This window comes from Aptenodytes forsteri, unplaced genomic scaffold, assembly GCF_000699145.1.
Source record: "Aptenodytes forsteri isolate BGI_AS27 unplaced genomic scaffold, ASM69914v1 Scaffold248, whole genome shotgun sequence".
Lineage (NCBI taxonomy): Eukaryota > Metazoa > Chordata > Aves > Sphenisciformes > Spheniscidae > Aptenodytes > Aptenodytes forsteri.
The window spans coordinates 1693999-1709747 of record NW_008795935.1 but is presented as its reverse complement, the minus strand read 5'-3'; the positions used below and the strand labels follow the sequence as shown (position 1 = coordinate 1709747).

The following is a 15749-nucleotide window of genomic DNA, read 5'->3' as shown; positions in this document are numbered from 1 at the left end:
AAAGAAGAAAAAAAAAAAAAGGCGAGGTGAACATTAGCTTGATGTATAATGTGTTCTGACATCTATTTTGGGGACTTGACTTGCCCAAATAACAGAATATTTAAAAAAAAGTTTAAAATCTGAACTTTATGAAAGAAGTAACTGGATGGAACTGGGAGCACAGTAACTTACCTTACAAATTGGTGAACTGTGGTGTGAGGCAAAACGAGCAGTGTATTCATAAGGGCAGAATAAAAAAGTTTTCCTTTTTAAATGAAAATGGATGAAACCAGTATGTTCTGTAGCAACTCCATTCTCAACGCACAGCCTCCACTGGCTTTGGTTTTTTCTCTGTATGATCTCAGAGTAATTTTATTGCACATGAATGCATTTTGATTACTTGAATTGTAAGAAAACCATTGAATGTTTGCATAAGTCTGCAGAGAGAAAGGCAGTCTTGTAAAAGATGTGTCTTTCTCTCAGTGCTTTTATTGTGCTTTAAGTCAGTTATGTACAGGAAAAGGAGTCAATACAGTTCACAGTAGCCTCTCTGCACAAAAGACAGAACTCGGAAAGCTTATGCAAAAGCTTCCAAACAGCTGCACCAACACATTTCAGTCCTGGCGTAATGCAACTACAACTTGGTTGAGAACATCAGCATCCATATCCGTTCATGCACGGGGCTTTCCTGGGGTTTATCAGCCAAGGTATGTGAGTCATTGTTTTTTCCACTGATTGCTCAGTTTAGAGGTTTTTTACATCTCTACCTAAGCAAAAAGGCTGCAAAAAATTCAGCTAAAAAACTCAAAAACATTATGAACCCCATTAATTTTCTCACCTTCTCATGCCTTTTACAGCTGTAGTTGAAGTCACATACAGAGCAAGAACAACTGCTTGAAAATAATTATATGCAACCGATTTTAACCAAACTACAATCACAGGTATGCACAATTTTAATTTATATACTTTTTTATTTCCATTTTTGACTTTCTACAATCTACAATCACAGGTATGCACAATTTTAATTTTTTTTATTTCCATTTTTGACTAGTCCTGAGTCTGAGTAAAAACGTTCACAACTACAGTTATTGTCTTTTCAACCCCTGCCAGTACAGTGATTTATCTAGTGGCACCTAAGGAGCTACTCACTGGTTGTTGCAGAGAGGTTAAAAAACCCCAAACAAGAAATAGACAGTTTGTGACCTGATTTAGAAGGATTTCATGCTCCCTTTACAGGCTGAGAGAAACCAGTGGAGAACTACGCCCTCAGAGTTCAGAGATAAGTCCTAAGAAAAAACACAAATAGCGGGCATAAGAATTTCACTCCTTCCTTCAGTCCATCACAGAACACCAGGCTTCCGCACCCTTTACTAACCCACTACTTACTGTGGTGCAGGCTAGTCCATGCTTTGTCTTGTCTTCTCGGAGAGAAAAGAGAGAAAGCAGAGCCCAGCTTAAGAGAAACCAAAAACTGGTCTGTTGATTTTTACCAGCATTTGAATCAGTCCTTATGACAACATGAGGAGTTTTTAAACTGCAGCTGTATCGATGGGTGTTGAAATAGTGGCAGATGGCAAGCACAAGTGTGCATTCTCGACAGGCCCGCTTCTCCTGTTACTAAAACTGCATACGATTTGGGCCTAAATTAATTGTTAAGGAATACCCCAGATAAGTAGCTACATTTCAAAGCCTGTTATTGCTCATTTAAAATAAGGGAAGCTTATTTCTGGTTACTGCCAATTAAGAGATGATGCTTCACAAGAGATGCAGGCGTGCTTTTTGCTTTGGAAAATCTGTTCTCTGCAATTAAATAAGGCCTTAAAAATCCATTGAAAAGGCCACTTTTGGGGTGGATTTTTCTTTGACGTTTGAAGTCGGATTCCTAAATCTGCAGCTCCGAACCAGAACTATTGACGAATGCTGACTGCTGTCATCCTTTAAGCTGAAAATACTGTTCTCATTAAGAAATGCCATTACATGAAGAAGTATTTGACAGAAACTTTTGAGATGAGAATGCCCAAAAAGTAAGTACACGTATGTGATACAGAAAACTAATGGAACATACGTGGGGTGGAGGTGAGACTACTGTGGAAAGCATGTCGCTGTTTTCCCTTGTGTTTCTCTCCTTTTGTGTGTGAGCATTAAAATCTCACCATAGGTTTTGCCACAAAATATATATTAAATTAGCAAGTTTAGAAATTCTTGCAGTTTTCAATAAGGAAGAACAAATGCAAGGGAAGTGTCCAAAGTCCACCCTGTAACAATAAAAGTCTCTTCATTCCTGCTGTTCCTATTGGTTTGTTAGTGTGCTTCTGCTCAGCCCAAATGTTTCTGCTTTAAGGTTGCTTCTTATCTCCACTCTTCCAGCTGCTGGCTGGGATTTTTTCAAAACTGCAGGAACCTAGGCAAGATACAAAATAGCCTGTGATTACATGAGAAGCTGCTCTATATGCAGCAGAAGGAAATAAAGCTTCACAGAGGCCTGAACCCTGATTTTTCTCCTCTTATTTTCAGAACACTGTCTCTGGCTTCTCCCTCCCTAATCCCCTTCAGTACATTTCTCCAAGCCAGAGTCAGTATGTGCCGGAGTTGGTTTTGAGCAACATTTGAGGATAATCCAGTTAGTAGTAGCCATAGTCAACAATCCACAACAAACTACTTCCATCTGCCTCTTAGTGGCGAGGGAGGGGAGGGAAGAAGGGGAGTTTATCTGGGTCTCCCTTTCTTTCTTTTTGTCACTTGTAGCAACTTAACTTTTGAATCCACTGGTAATTCCCCGTTATAAATATTAGAGTGCAGAATAGAGGTAGACAAGACAGTCCCACAAGCTTTGGCAGGAAAGGGTAGTCAACAGGGAAAATGACCCACACAAAATCTTGCTAATTTGAAGACAGTCTCCTTGGAAATCTTCATACAGCTTGGTACAACAGGGCTCTACGATGCCATAAGCATCAACGGCAAAGAAAGACAGCTGGTGTGCACATGAGAAGCTATTACAAACTTCGGATTGGGAGTCAGGACATGACAACCATGGCATCATTCTCCAGAGAGATTTTACAGCTAGTACCTGTCCGCATCGTCCTTTTATGTTCACTTTCTCTTTTACAAGACAGGGACTACAGATCCAGAGGTAGTATGTGGGTGGGAGGAGGAGGCCAGCATCTGTTATGTCCCTCACTATGAACAGACTGCTGCGGCAGCGGTGAAGGCAAATTAGGGCTGCTTCTACCATTAGCCTCAGCTTCCCTTGGGCTGCCAGGTGAAAGTAAATACAGCATGTCTCAAGGAACAGCCTGCAGCTTCACTTCTGGCAACAGTGAGCAGTATCTTACTGCTCAAGTGTATCTTTGCCAGTGCTGGGGCTTCCCACCTCATTCAATCCAGCTAGGAAGAACCTTCTCCTTTGTCAAGGAGACACTGAGCTGAATTCCCCCATGCTCTGTGGCCCACCCCTCTACAATGGCTTATTTCCTGCTTTAGAAGTGGACCGTACACGCAGAGTCTGAAGCAGAAACCCTAGCCAGCCATACGTACGTGAGGAGGTAGTGGAGGTTCTAGGTGCCGCCCAAGGAAGGAAAGCAAGCGTCGCCATATCAGACCACTTCCCAGAAACATAATCCCTGTCACCAGCCAAAATATTCTGGGGTCCTACTGACAGAACGTTCCCATTAGTCATGCAACTCTCTCTTCAGAAAAGGGATTATCCAAAGATAATCTCTCACGCCCCACCAGTGTTCTCCTCCTTTCTGGCAGGAAGTGGTAAACTCTCTATCATCAACAGCCAAGCCCTACCTTGGGAAAAGGACTGTTTCATAGCAAAGCATTTTATTTAGGAATCACCCTAGTGTATTCTGTTACTGTCCCACACAGTTTTCCTTCCTTCACTGGGAAGTTTGGAAATTCAACCCTTCTATTTAATGGATTTGGAAAGGATGAAGTCTTTGCTTTGTTTTGGTTTTTTTTGTTTTAAAGATAGCATGTGCAATTGTAAATTTGTACCCCTCAGTCTGTACCCCCCCCAGTCTAGGTATAAACATGTAATTGACAGTAGAGTATTTCCTCTGGTGTGATGGAAATGCCCTGGCTGCTTGCCAGATACTCTTGTACCTGGAAGACAAAGCTGGTCTTTTCAGAATAGATGATCATTAAAGAAACCTTAATACTGCTTTTTAGTCAGTCCTTATACAACCATAGATTTGTCTTCCTGTTTCTCTTCCATGGACATTACACAGAAAAAAGGCTGCAATACTGTGCAGTTAGCCATACAGTAATTTGCTTACAAAAAAGTGACTGCATGAACACATGAATCACTGGACTAAATTATATTCACACTCTAATATAAATCTGGAGCTTTACCTATGGAAAGAATGAAGTTGTACTGAACATAAAATGCACGGTAAGAGTAGGGCGCATGTTTTATGTCACTGATAAAAGCAGCACTCGTTCCTTACCTCTTCAAGAGATGACTCCAAGTTCATACCAAATGCAACTCCTATGAGTCCAAAGAGAGAGAGAGAGAAAGTCCCCATAGTCAGCTGCAAGTTCAGTCTCATCATCACATTACGGTGGCTAAAGAAGGGAGAAACATCTGTAAGGGGAACCCAAAAATTGATTTGCTGCCTAAATTCTCAAATACCACACAGCATGCAATAAAACCAAATAGTGAAAGAGAGGAAGTCATGCTGGAATTAGGCAACCCAGTGACAAAGCTCATGAAACAACAGTATAAAAGAGGCTATCATTTTGAAATTGCTGCATCAGGATACCTCTAAGGCAGCAGGTTCTCCTTAATCATCATCAGACTTTCCAGCATCGCTCACTTCTTAGAGGTGTATACACACAGAGTAACAGTAAATTTCCATGGAAATTTGTGTTCTCTCACCGCTAACTGGCTGGAATTTATATGTCCGTATTCACAAGAAACAAAAATTTACTGTTACCTTGCAAATGAATATACTTACAAAGAAGTAGAGTTGGTAAATGCTGCAGACTATAAACTTGAGCCTGTTTTGGAGAATTCCATATTCAAGTCTTCCCCAAAAGGATTTTTGTGGTTTCCTGATGCAGCATCCGCCAATTGCTTCTACAGATAACTCCCCAGTAAAGAGGAGAAAATATATTAAACACTGACCTCAAAGACAGAGCGGCGTGTGCTTGCAAATGCAAGCTACAATTATTTTTCAGTGAGAAAGCTGACTAGTAGTGAGAACTGTAGCATACAGAGAGAAAATACTCGCTCCAAAGTTACTCATTCTTGTATCACTCCATAAAGTGATAATGCAACTTGTACTGAACACCTGAGTAGCCTAGCCAGACTCTTAAATAAGTCAGTTTTGCTGAATTAAGAGTAAACTTTCCTGAGTAGAATTTTATTTTGCTCCTAAATTTGCAGACATTTCCTTTAGTGAATAGCTCCCCAGAAGGATCTAGGAGAAGCTTGGTTTCTCCTGCTAGGGAAAACTGATGCCTAGCTAGAGAGGTTTTTACACATACTAATTACGCTGTCTTGTTGCTTTGCTTTATCCAGTTCACCAACAAGAAAAGAGCAATGCAGCTTCTTGTGCTGTGACTGCAAGTCCATTCATAGAATCATAGAATCATTAAGGTTGGAAAAGACCTCTAAGATCATCGAGTCCAACCGTCAACCCAACACCACCATGCCCACTAAACCATGTCCCTAAGCGCCTCATCTACACGTCTTTTAAATACCCCCAGGGATGGGGACTCAACCACTTCCCTGGGCAGCCTGTTCCAATGTTTAACCACTCTTTCAGTAAAGACATTTTTCCCCACGTCCAATCTAAACCTCCCCTCGCACAACTTGAGGCCATTTCCTCTCGTCCTATCGCTAGTTACTTGGGAGAAGAGACCAACACCCACCTCGCTACAACCTCCTTTCAGGTAGTTGTAGAGAGCGATGAGGTCTCCCCTCAGCCTCCTGTTCTCCAGGCTAAACAACCCCCGTTCCCTCAGCCGCTCCTCAGAAGACTTGTTCTCCAGACCCTTCACCAGCCTCGTTGCCCTTCTCTGGACACGCTCCAGCACCTCAACGTCCTTCTTGTAGTGAGGGGCCCAAAACTGAACACAGTATTCGAGGTGCGGCCTCACCAGTGCCCAGTACAGGGGGACAACCACTGCCCTACTCCTGCTGGCCACACTATTTCTGATACAGGCCAGGATGCCATTGGCCTTCTTGGCCACCTGGGCACACTGCCGGCTCATGTTCAGCCGGCTGTCAACCAGCACCCCCAGGTCCTTTTCCGACAGGCAGCTTTCCAGCCACTCTTCCCCAAGCCTGTAGCACTGCATGGGGTTGTTGTGGCCAAAGTGCAGGACCCGGCACTTGGCCTTGTTGCATCTCATACAGTTGGCCTCGGCCCATCGATCCAGCCTGTCCAGGTCCCTCTGCAGAGCCTTCCTACCCTCAAGCAGATCAACACTCCCGCCCAACTTGGTGTCGTCTGCAAACTTACTGAGGGTGCACTCGATCCCCTCCTCCAGATCATTGATAAAGATACTGAACAAGACCGGCCCCAGTACTGAGCCCTGGGGAACACCGCTCGTGACCGGCCGCCAACTGGATGTAACTCCATTCACCCCAACTCTCTGGGCCCGGCCGTCCAGCCAGTTTTTGACCCAGCGCAGAGTACACCTGTCTAAGCTGTGAGCCGCCAGCTTCTCTAGGAGAATGCTGTGGGAGACGGTGTCAAAGGCCTTACTGAAGTCCAGGTAGACCACATCCACAGCCTTTCCCTCATCCACTAGGCGGGTCACCTGGTCATAGAAGGAGATCAGGTTGGTCAAGCAGGACCTGCCTCCCATGAATCCGTGCTGGCTGGGCCTGATCCCCTGGTTGTCTCATTGTCATTCAAACCCTCATGAAGATGGAATTCCCCAACTTTCCTTGTGGGCAGCTTTGAGAAAGACTAGGCAGCATTAAATTCTACTCAGCTTTTGGTAGTCCAACAGATAGGGTAGCTAACCTGTCCAGGTTGATAAAGATTATGCTTTCTGAGTCGTCAATCAGTACTCTGAGTTCACGAGCTTCATTTGCAAGATCTTCTGCTTGTCTGTAATAGTTCTCCAGCAGCAGCTCCATTTCCTCTGCATGGTCAATCCCAGATGTACTCTCCTCACTATAAGCAACAATTTATATTTTTCTGGTTAGCTACACGTTGTATAGAAATGTATTATTGATGTGTTAAGACAAGGCATGTAAGAGTTGTGGGGAACAGCCAACAACAACAGTGCTGTTAGACACTAGATCTCAAAATCCAATCTTTTCAGTGAGGAACTTCCATCAATACCAACAGCTTAAAATAAAAGGCATATTTTTATATCTATCAGCTGATCAGCATAGGCAGTCAATTATTTTGAGTAGAGCAGTTAGCATTTGATGTGCTCAAGGCATGCACAACACCACAAATCTTACTTTTTCAGATACTAAAAAGTTGTAAAGTTATATAAATTTTGTATTATTTATGAAGTTTATATTATTATAAATTTATATTATTTTATTATTATAAAGCGCTGACAATTTTGAAAGGAGATGCTTAATTTCTTGGTGCCCTCAAGTGGTGGAAGCTGGTAACAGTGCAGTCAAAAACTCCAAGAATAAAACATAACCAAAAGTCAACACACAAACAATTACACTGTGAGGGAGGTGTTTGTATTATTGATGTGTTAAGACAAGGCATGTAAGAGTTGTGGGGAACAGCCAACAACAACAGTGCTGTTAGACACTAGATCTCAAAATCCAATCTTTTCAGTGAGGAACTTCCATCAATACCAACAGCTTAAAATAAAAGGCATATTTTTATATCTATCAGCTGATCAGCATAGGCAGTCAATTATTTTGAGTAGAGCAGTTAGCATTTGATGTGCTCAAGGCATGCACAACACCACAAATCTTACTTTTTCAGATACTAAAAAGTTGTAAAGTTATATAAATTTTGTATTATTTATGAAGTTTATATTATTATAAATGTTTATATTATTATTATTATAAAGCGCTGACAATTTTGAAAGGAGATGCTTAATTTCTTGGTGCCCTCAAGTGGTGGAAGCTGGTAACAGTGCAGTCAAAAACTCCAAGAATAAAACATAACCAAAAGTCAACACACAAACAATTACACTGTGAGGGAGGTGTTTTAGGTGTATATTAAAATAATTCCGTTGTAAGGTGTTTCAGCTATACACAGTAATTACTGCAAAACATTTTGGGAGCATGAAGCAGCTGAAGAGTGAGCATCAAATGAAAGATGCTGCTCTCCTAAGTGAACTCTGTCTGAGAGACTTTCATCTTACTTCATGGTCTGACTGCTGGTGCAACAGCCTTCTCTGGAACAGGTATGTATGTTTCTGGCGTTGTACTGGATTGATCACTGTGTAGATGAAAGCTGAGGCACCCGAGATCCACAAGAGCTTGGAAACTAGCAGCAAAGCCAGGAAGATTAATTTTTTCTTCTGTGGTATGACCTCATTTCTCTAGAGACTAAATTTTTTAAAGAATCTCCTCCTGGCATTGCTGACTGTTAAAGGAACCGCTCTGAAATGGTTTCCCAAGAAAGTAAGTGATACGTCTTAAGAATCAACCCACATAAGCTCCCTGAGGACCTTTAACAGAGCCCTCAGTTTCTCTCTTATGGGGCAGAAACTTTGAGTTAGCTAGGCTGATTTTAAAGCCCTTCACACCTTGAGGTTTTTACTGCATGCAGATGAGAGGAGTTGCAGACTTGAAAGCCTTAGACCACTACCTATCTGCTGTATTACAGATTCAGCTCAAGGTCTTGATTTGATGAGTACCTTTACATTGGCTCCTGTGTGGATATACAAAGGGAAACAACAGGCATACGGACTTGAAAATAACCGCCACCTGATTTGCTTTCATTAACTAGCCTCCATCTGTCTCATCAGTCTTTGACAGTCTGCCATCCCTTCACACAGATATGATGTCTGCCTCATCTTGTCTTTCTGGGCTCAGCTCACCATTCCTGCTGCGAATGATCTCTGATGGCACCTCCATGCCTAACTGAGTTCCTCCACACCTTCTAAGGCTTCTTGAGTTCAACAAATACCACACATCACCTGCATCAATCCTGGAGCCAAAAGAGCTGTCCACACACTGCCAGCCTGCCTGCAAACGTGCTGTCATGGCTAGTGTTTCCTGGTACGCCTCATGCATGTACTGCCTCACTGCATCCTGTAGCATGGCTCCAGCACTCTTTAGACAACCTCCCACCACCTCTCCTACTCTTTTGCAACAGTGCCTGAAAGAAGGGATGACTTCAGGTTTCTCCTGACATGAGAGTGTAAGGTGACCTTGGTATCTTTCCTAGATGTTCCCCACACATTGTCTACCATGAGGCGAGAAGATATTTGCCAGCAGCTTGTATTAAGTCCAAAGGAAGGCTGTGAGCAAAAGCAGGATGAAGACCAGCTGCTGGCTCAGAAGCAGCCTGGAATTCAGAGCCCTCCCGATACTGCTCCAGCAGATGCATTAGAAAAGCAAACGGCGTCCCACTTCTGGAATACTGAGTTTCTGCTGCACATTTAGACTAAGCTGTGCAGGGCAAGAAACTATCTCCTGATTTCAAACCCATGCTACCGTGTGAACAGTATTAATATCCACATGCAATTTGGTTAGGCAAAAGTATTATTCAGCAACTTCACAAAGGACCCTGAAAGGTAGTTTCTGTTATCTGCTTAAACTTAAAACATGTCTGTATGCCCAATATTTAAATACAATTCAGCCCAAAACATACTGGGATCTGATATACATTATCTTTTTGCTTTTTAGTCTTTGTTAAAGCGACCGGTGCTGCTGCTGCTGTGTGCTGCCTTTCACCAGAATGTGAGAGTGCAATAGGGCTATTTCTGCACGTACATTTTTCCTGAAATGCTGCTCTTCAGGTGCACAACAAGATTGCTCCAGGGCCTCTTTCCTTCAGGTTCTGCTGGTGAGCAAAACACTAGAAGCAAGGTGTTCAGAACACTTCTAACAAAGGAAGTGTGGTGTCTGAACTATTTGAGACAAGCTTTAAAACCTGCCTCTTCATTTTTTTGGTGAAACTGAAGAACATTCTCCCAGAAAATGTTAATTTGTATTGAAAAATAACATTTGCTTTTTCTCCTCCTGCCATCCTGCTCCCATCCCATTACATACTAGATGATCTGGCCTGTTATGCCCAGAACTATTTGAAACTGCGTAATATGACTAGTGCTAACGGAGTCCCTCTCCAAAATGGCAAATACAATGATTTCTGAAGCGGCAAGCATTAGGGCTTTAAAAAATTAGAAAGTCTTTTTCTTTCTGCTTTTTGGCAGGGCACACCCAGTTTAGTGTTCAAGTTCTCCTTAAACAAAACACACTGTTAAAAAAGTATGTGGTTTCAAAATATACATACAATACTTGTGGATCAGTCCATTTAGATAGACAGAGCTCTTCTATTAATTCTTCTTCATCTAAGATCTCCAGAATTGTTTCTTTGAAAACTTTAAGATCTGTTTCCAGTTCTGATAAGCTGAAGAAAGAACAGGCAAAAGGTCAAGTAATCCCCACTGGCACCAGTGCACAAAGGTAATCTCTAAACGAGTTTGCCAGCCAGCACCCTCGCCAGACGGAGTGGTCAGGGAAGACTTCCTTACAGGGTTCTAAGAGCTCCTTCAAAAAATGCTCTACAGGCCACACACTTAGCAGTGGCAGTGATCTGTCTGGGGACCAGCGAGCTACAGACACACACTATAAGGGATTCAAATGTGTTTTCTGGATATATTCGTAAGTCAGAAAAAACAAGCACTCCATGAGCATGTAGCGAGTGCATATTTGCACTGTCATATCAGAGAGGCTAATACATGAAGGTACCAGTGTATTAGTACTAGTAACCTTAAAGCATAGATCCAAAAGCTAATCACATTATGGGGAACATTTTCATGATGTTATTTTGCTCTCTTGGATATTATTTTGTTCTGTCAGATGCTATTTAAGAAGCTTGACTGTATTTCTGACAACTCGGAATGGACTTCCCTTTTTCTGTTTTTCCCCATATCACTAGGTATTTCATATACCGATTTTTACAAGTAAGATGCACAAACCAGCATTACAGTAATCTAGGAAACTAATATTAGATACCATTTTTCTAACATATCATTGCACATAATTTTCTATGGTCATCTTCTAGTCTCTTCACAGCTTACTCTTATTTACCTCTTGCCATTTTGCAGGAGAATGTGTAGTTTACTCCTATCCACAGACAAAAGCTTGGGGTCCACTAGAGCTTCCAGTGTCTCAAGGATCTGAGGCTGCAAAGTGTTAAGTCTCCCCTGCAGTTTGCTGATCTAGATAACAACATGATCCTTCATAAGAATTAAAGCAATCCCTTTAGAATTACTTGGGCAACTGACTCCTGTCTCTGAACACAGAATTCACAGTAATAGGCAGTTAACACAATCTGCTTTCCAATGCCTGGGAAGTACTTGCTATAGAGATACCACTTACAAGGTAAAGCCAGTGCAAAATACAGTATTTTATAAAAGCGATTTGCACTGAACTGAAACCCAGTGACAACCACACCAATGAGGCTGATAAAGCTAAAATGCTATTTGTCTAGAAATGTCATATTAGCATTAGCAAGCATAGATTTTTAAGGATAGCTAGAAATCATTATCTGACTTCTGCCCAAGAGGCCAAAAACCTCAGCACTTTTGTGTGACTTCCATTTCAGCTACAGCATGTCTCTAGAAAGGTACTCTGACTTGTTTTTTAATTGTCCAAATGATGGTGAAGCCATCACATCCAATTAGCACTTTCTTGGGGAGGGAATGGAAACACACACACTCACACAAAACCATAAAAACTAAAGCAACAAAAGCCAAAACGAAAAAAGAGCTGCTACAGTAAGTGTGGAATACATATACAAATGTGTATGTATAAATATTAAGACAAGAATAAAATCATACTGTCCTTTCTATGAAGCAACAACTTCCAAAACAATTTAAATAAAAATGAGATAGCTCACCCGGTACTGCAGGATTGCTTCTATAGCTCGGAATTCAAAGGGCAGGGAATATGTAACTAGTTGACCTTCCCCAGCCAGCTGAGACGCTAGTTCATTGAAGAGCCAGTGTTCCAGATTTAAATTACGATAATCCAGTATCAGAAGAAACTCTGGTGTTATGACAGCCTTCAAGAACTGAAAAAGACAATACATGTAGGAGTCTGAAAAAAACTCTCTGAAGACTTCTCATAACTCTGTAATGCATTTGATAATTCAGGCTTTGATAAAGCCACTCTTCAAATGTCTTTTCAGGCAGGAAAATAACAGCATCTCATGCTAACTACAAACTAGCAGATTCCCCATGGTTCAGACACAGCACTGTGCTAGTGGTGGTATGATTGAGAAGAGACTCCTCGTAAGCCTTTACTTCGATGACAATGTTAGTAATGTTTCTCCCGTGCTCAACTAGGAGAATGGTCATTAATATGTACTGTTGATAAACCCACACCACTGATTGCTAGGTAGAGCTCCAAAGACACATTTACTGCTGGACTGCATGTAATAGAAAGCTGGTATTAAAAGAACTGTGCAAGAAAATACAACTGCAAGGATAAGACACAGTTCAAGTTTACACTCAGCTTCAGGGAAACCATTACCTCCATTCTCATGATGATCCTGTTGTTCCTAGTTGCAATGCTCATTAAGTGTTGAAATCTTAGATCTCGAGCTTGAAGACCCAATTCCTGGTACAATTCTGTTTTCTTCTTTTCTATCATAAAAATATTTTTAGATTAAGACATTTAGAAGACAAGCATATATGTTCTGAAATTACGTTTTAGTGTGTTATTAAGCCCTGCAAAAGAAAGAAAAGCTGTGCTACCTTTAAAACAAATTTCCTGCCATTGATTCCTCAATGTATTTTATTTTTACGAAGTTTAGGAGACTGTATCTTGAGTGGAAAGAGAAAAATTCTAGATGTAAGTGAAAAAGTTGGCCATGACAATTAATTTCATGTCAGAAACGAAGTGACTCGTTTGAGAAATCATATGTAATCCTACAGAAGGGAAATACAAGGCAGGGAAAGTAGCATGCTGGTCAAAAAGGGAAAAGAAAAAGTAAAAATTACCTTACTGTGAAAGATGGTATATGTTATTTTCAAAATAGTACTTAAAAATATACAAAAATTGTAACAATAAAGATGCTATGAAGACCAACAGAAAGCAGCAAAACAGAGGAAAAGTTGCAACATCCCAAATAAATACAGTGAATATGTATATTCTGTGTGTGTATATATATGTGTATATATATGTATAATCATAGAATCATAGAATCATTAAGGTTGGAAAAGACCTCTAAGATCATTGAGTCCAACCGTCGACCCAACACCACCATGCCCACTAAACCATGTCCCTAAGTGCCGCATCTACACGTCTTTTAACAGTATAATATATGTATATTCTGTGTGTGTGTATATATATATCCACAAATAATTTTCTACCCCATGTAGATTCCCAGTTGGGTTTTCTGTATTGGACAAGGAAAAAAAGACAAAAAAAAAAAAACAACAAACAAAATAAATTACAATGAAAACTCACCAAAATAGGTAGTATTTCCTTCTTTGTCAAGCTTCATCTAAAGGAGTGGAAAAAAATATTTTTTTCACAGAACTACTACAAAACAAGAAATCAATTTCTAAAATTGTTTGCACTTGCCTAGAAGTCAAATGTAAAATACATTAAGAAGAAAAAGCAACTTTTTATGCCCCCTCTTCACAGTTCATCCCAATTAAGAAAAATATTGCACCAAATTGCCATATATTTCACTGTGTTTGTATACACACCAAATAAAACCAGTGTCATCTGCATGACCATGTTCCTACATAAACCTTGGGAAGGAGGTGATTTACAGAGGATCAGACTTAGAATAGAATAGAATAGAATAGAACAGAATAGAATAGAACAGAACAGAACAGAATAGAATAGAATAGAATAGAATAGAATAGAATAGACTATTTCAGTTGGAAGGGACCTACAACAATGGTCGAGTCCAACTGCCTGACCAGTTCAGGGCCGACCAAAAGTGAAAGCATATGATTAAGGGTGCTGTCCAAATGCCTCTTCACCACTGACAGGCACGGGGCATTGACCACCTCTAGGAAGCCTGTTCCAGGGTTTGAGCACCCTCTTGGTAAAGAAATGCTTCCTAATGTCCAGTCTAAACCTCCCCTGGCGCAGCTTTGAACCATGCCCACGCGTCCTATCACTCGATACCAGGGAAAAGAGATCAGCAGGGCATCTTACATTTTGGATTACAAATTTTGCTATGTCCTCTGGACCAATCTGAAAAATTTACAAATAAAATTTAAAAAGTAATGAGTACCATAAATTGGGTAGTTAGGCCTTGTGCCCATGTCAATTATTGCATTAGCATGCTATTCAGCTAGTAACCTGCATCTAAATCCTTCTTGTCTTAGCACTTGTCATTCAGATTATTCATTTAACACTTGTATCTCCTAGTAAAATTATTTTATTGGAAAAAATGCAACGTCTGCTTAATCAGAAAGTTTGCTGTTTTGCTCATAAACCACGTAGCTTAATTCCATATTACTGGCTTTAAAAATAACTGTCCACAAATTAAACATACCTAAGCATACATTCCAGTAGAGCTGCAACAGGAGTTACATGGCCACAAGGACCCACCTGCATGCACCTTGTTGCAGAATGACTGCTTTTCATTCCCAGCAAGGAGGCCCTACCTTCCCTCACATGCACTAATAATGTCAATCAAGCAGTTTGCAAATAGCTTTCAGACTCATTTTAATAAAGAATAGAGAGAGCGCTTGTTTTTCCCCAAATCCTATGTTTGCTTAGACTTGCAGCTAGCAAGACACAGGAATATTTCTAAAAGGCATTAGCAAGCCTTGACAAGCTTAACAAGAAACCTGACTGCAGCACTTCTAAGAGCTGACCTGCCTTCACAATTAAAGCAACAGAACTTCCATCAGATGCTGGATCTTAGAAAAACATGTTGATGAATACTGTATACCGTAACTGGTCCTCAAGTCAGAATACCTTAAAGCAACAATTTAGAACTAGGGATGTTCTCCGAGAGACTAATCCATCTGCTCTTCTGATGCTTTAAGAAAAAAAAATAAAGAGCACCATGACCTTGCACAAGCTGCCCTCGTTGCTGGAAATGCCTGCACATACTTACCACTGCAAAAACAGGAGACACGCTAGCTAAGGTGGCTTGGGAGGCCTCTGTTGTAGCATGTTGATAAAATTTACCTGAAGAAAGACAAGATATTTCTACTTCCAGCACACTGCACTTTGCCTTTAATTATGTGGTGCCCTACTGTAAGCCATCTACATAACGCACTGACACAGAGACTAAGAGGCATCAACCATGAGAAGGCCCCTACGAACTTGACACCGGCCCAGCAGAGCCTGGGCAGGAGGCCGATATCGCACCGAGTGCAGCTACTGCCGGTTTGGTTTCCCAGTCCCCGGCCGGGTGTCACCCTTGCACTTTGCCTTTAATTATGTGGTGCCCTACTGTAAGCCATCTACATAACGCACTGACACAGAGACTAAGAGGCATCAACCATGAGAAGGCCCCTACGAACTTGACACCGGCCCAGCAGAGCCTGGGCAGGAGGCCGATATCGCACCGAGTGCAGCTACTGCCGGTTTGGTTTCCCAGTCCCCGGCCGGGTGTCACCCTCCCTCCCTGCCCGCCCGCGGGCCCGCACAGCGAGGCCTGCCGGGGCGCACA

At 41.5% G+C, this 15749-nt stretch overlaps 1 protein-coding gene across 1 annotated transcript in view; it reads right to left on the bottom strand.

Annotated features, from left to right (window-relative positions):
• Nucleotides 1-1076: 1076 nt before the first annotated feature.
• The window catches only part of MRS2 (MRS2, magnesium transporter), a 22814-nt gene continuing 8141 nt past the window's right edge, over nt 1077-15749 (bottom strand). The window contains exons 2-11 of the mRNA XM_009285099.1: nt 15189-15308; nt 13571-13607; nt 12632-12744; nt 11997-12170; nt 11186-11316; nt 10386-10502; nt 6963-7115; nt 4431-4548; nt 3514-3627; nt 1077-2380 (exon numbers count right to left, since the gene is read on the bottom strand). Coding sequence (XP_009283374.1) covers nt 2270-2380; nt 3514-3627; nt 4431-4548; nt 6963-7115; nt 10386-10502; nt 11186-11316; nt 11997-12170; nt 12632-12744; nt 13571-13607; nt 15189-15308 — 1188 coding nt within the window. The 3' untranslated portion in view covers nt 1077-2269. The remainder of the gene's footprint in view (nt 2381-3513; nt 3628-4430; nt 4549-6962; nt 7116-10385; nt 10503-11185; nt 11317-11996; nt 12171-12631; nt 12745-13570; nt 13608-15188; nt 15309-15749) is intronic.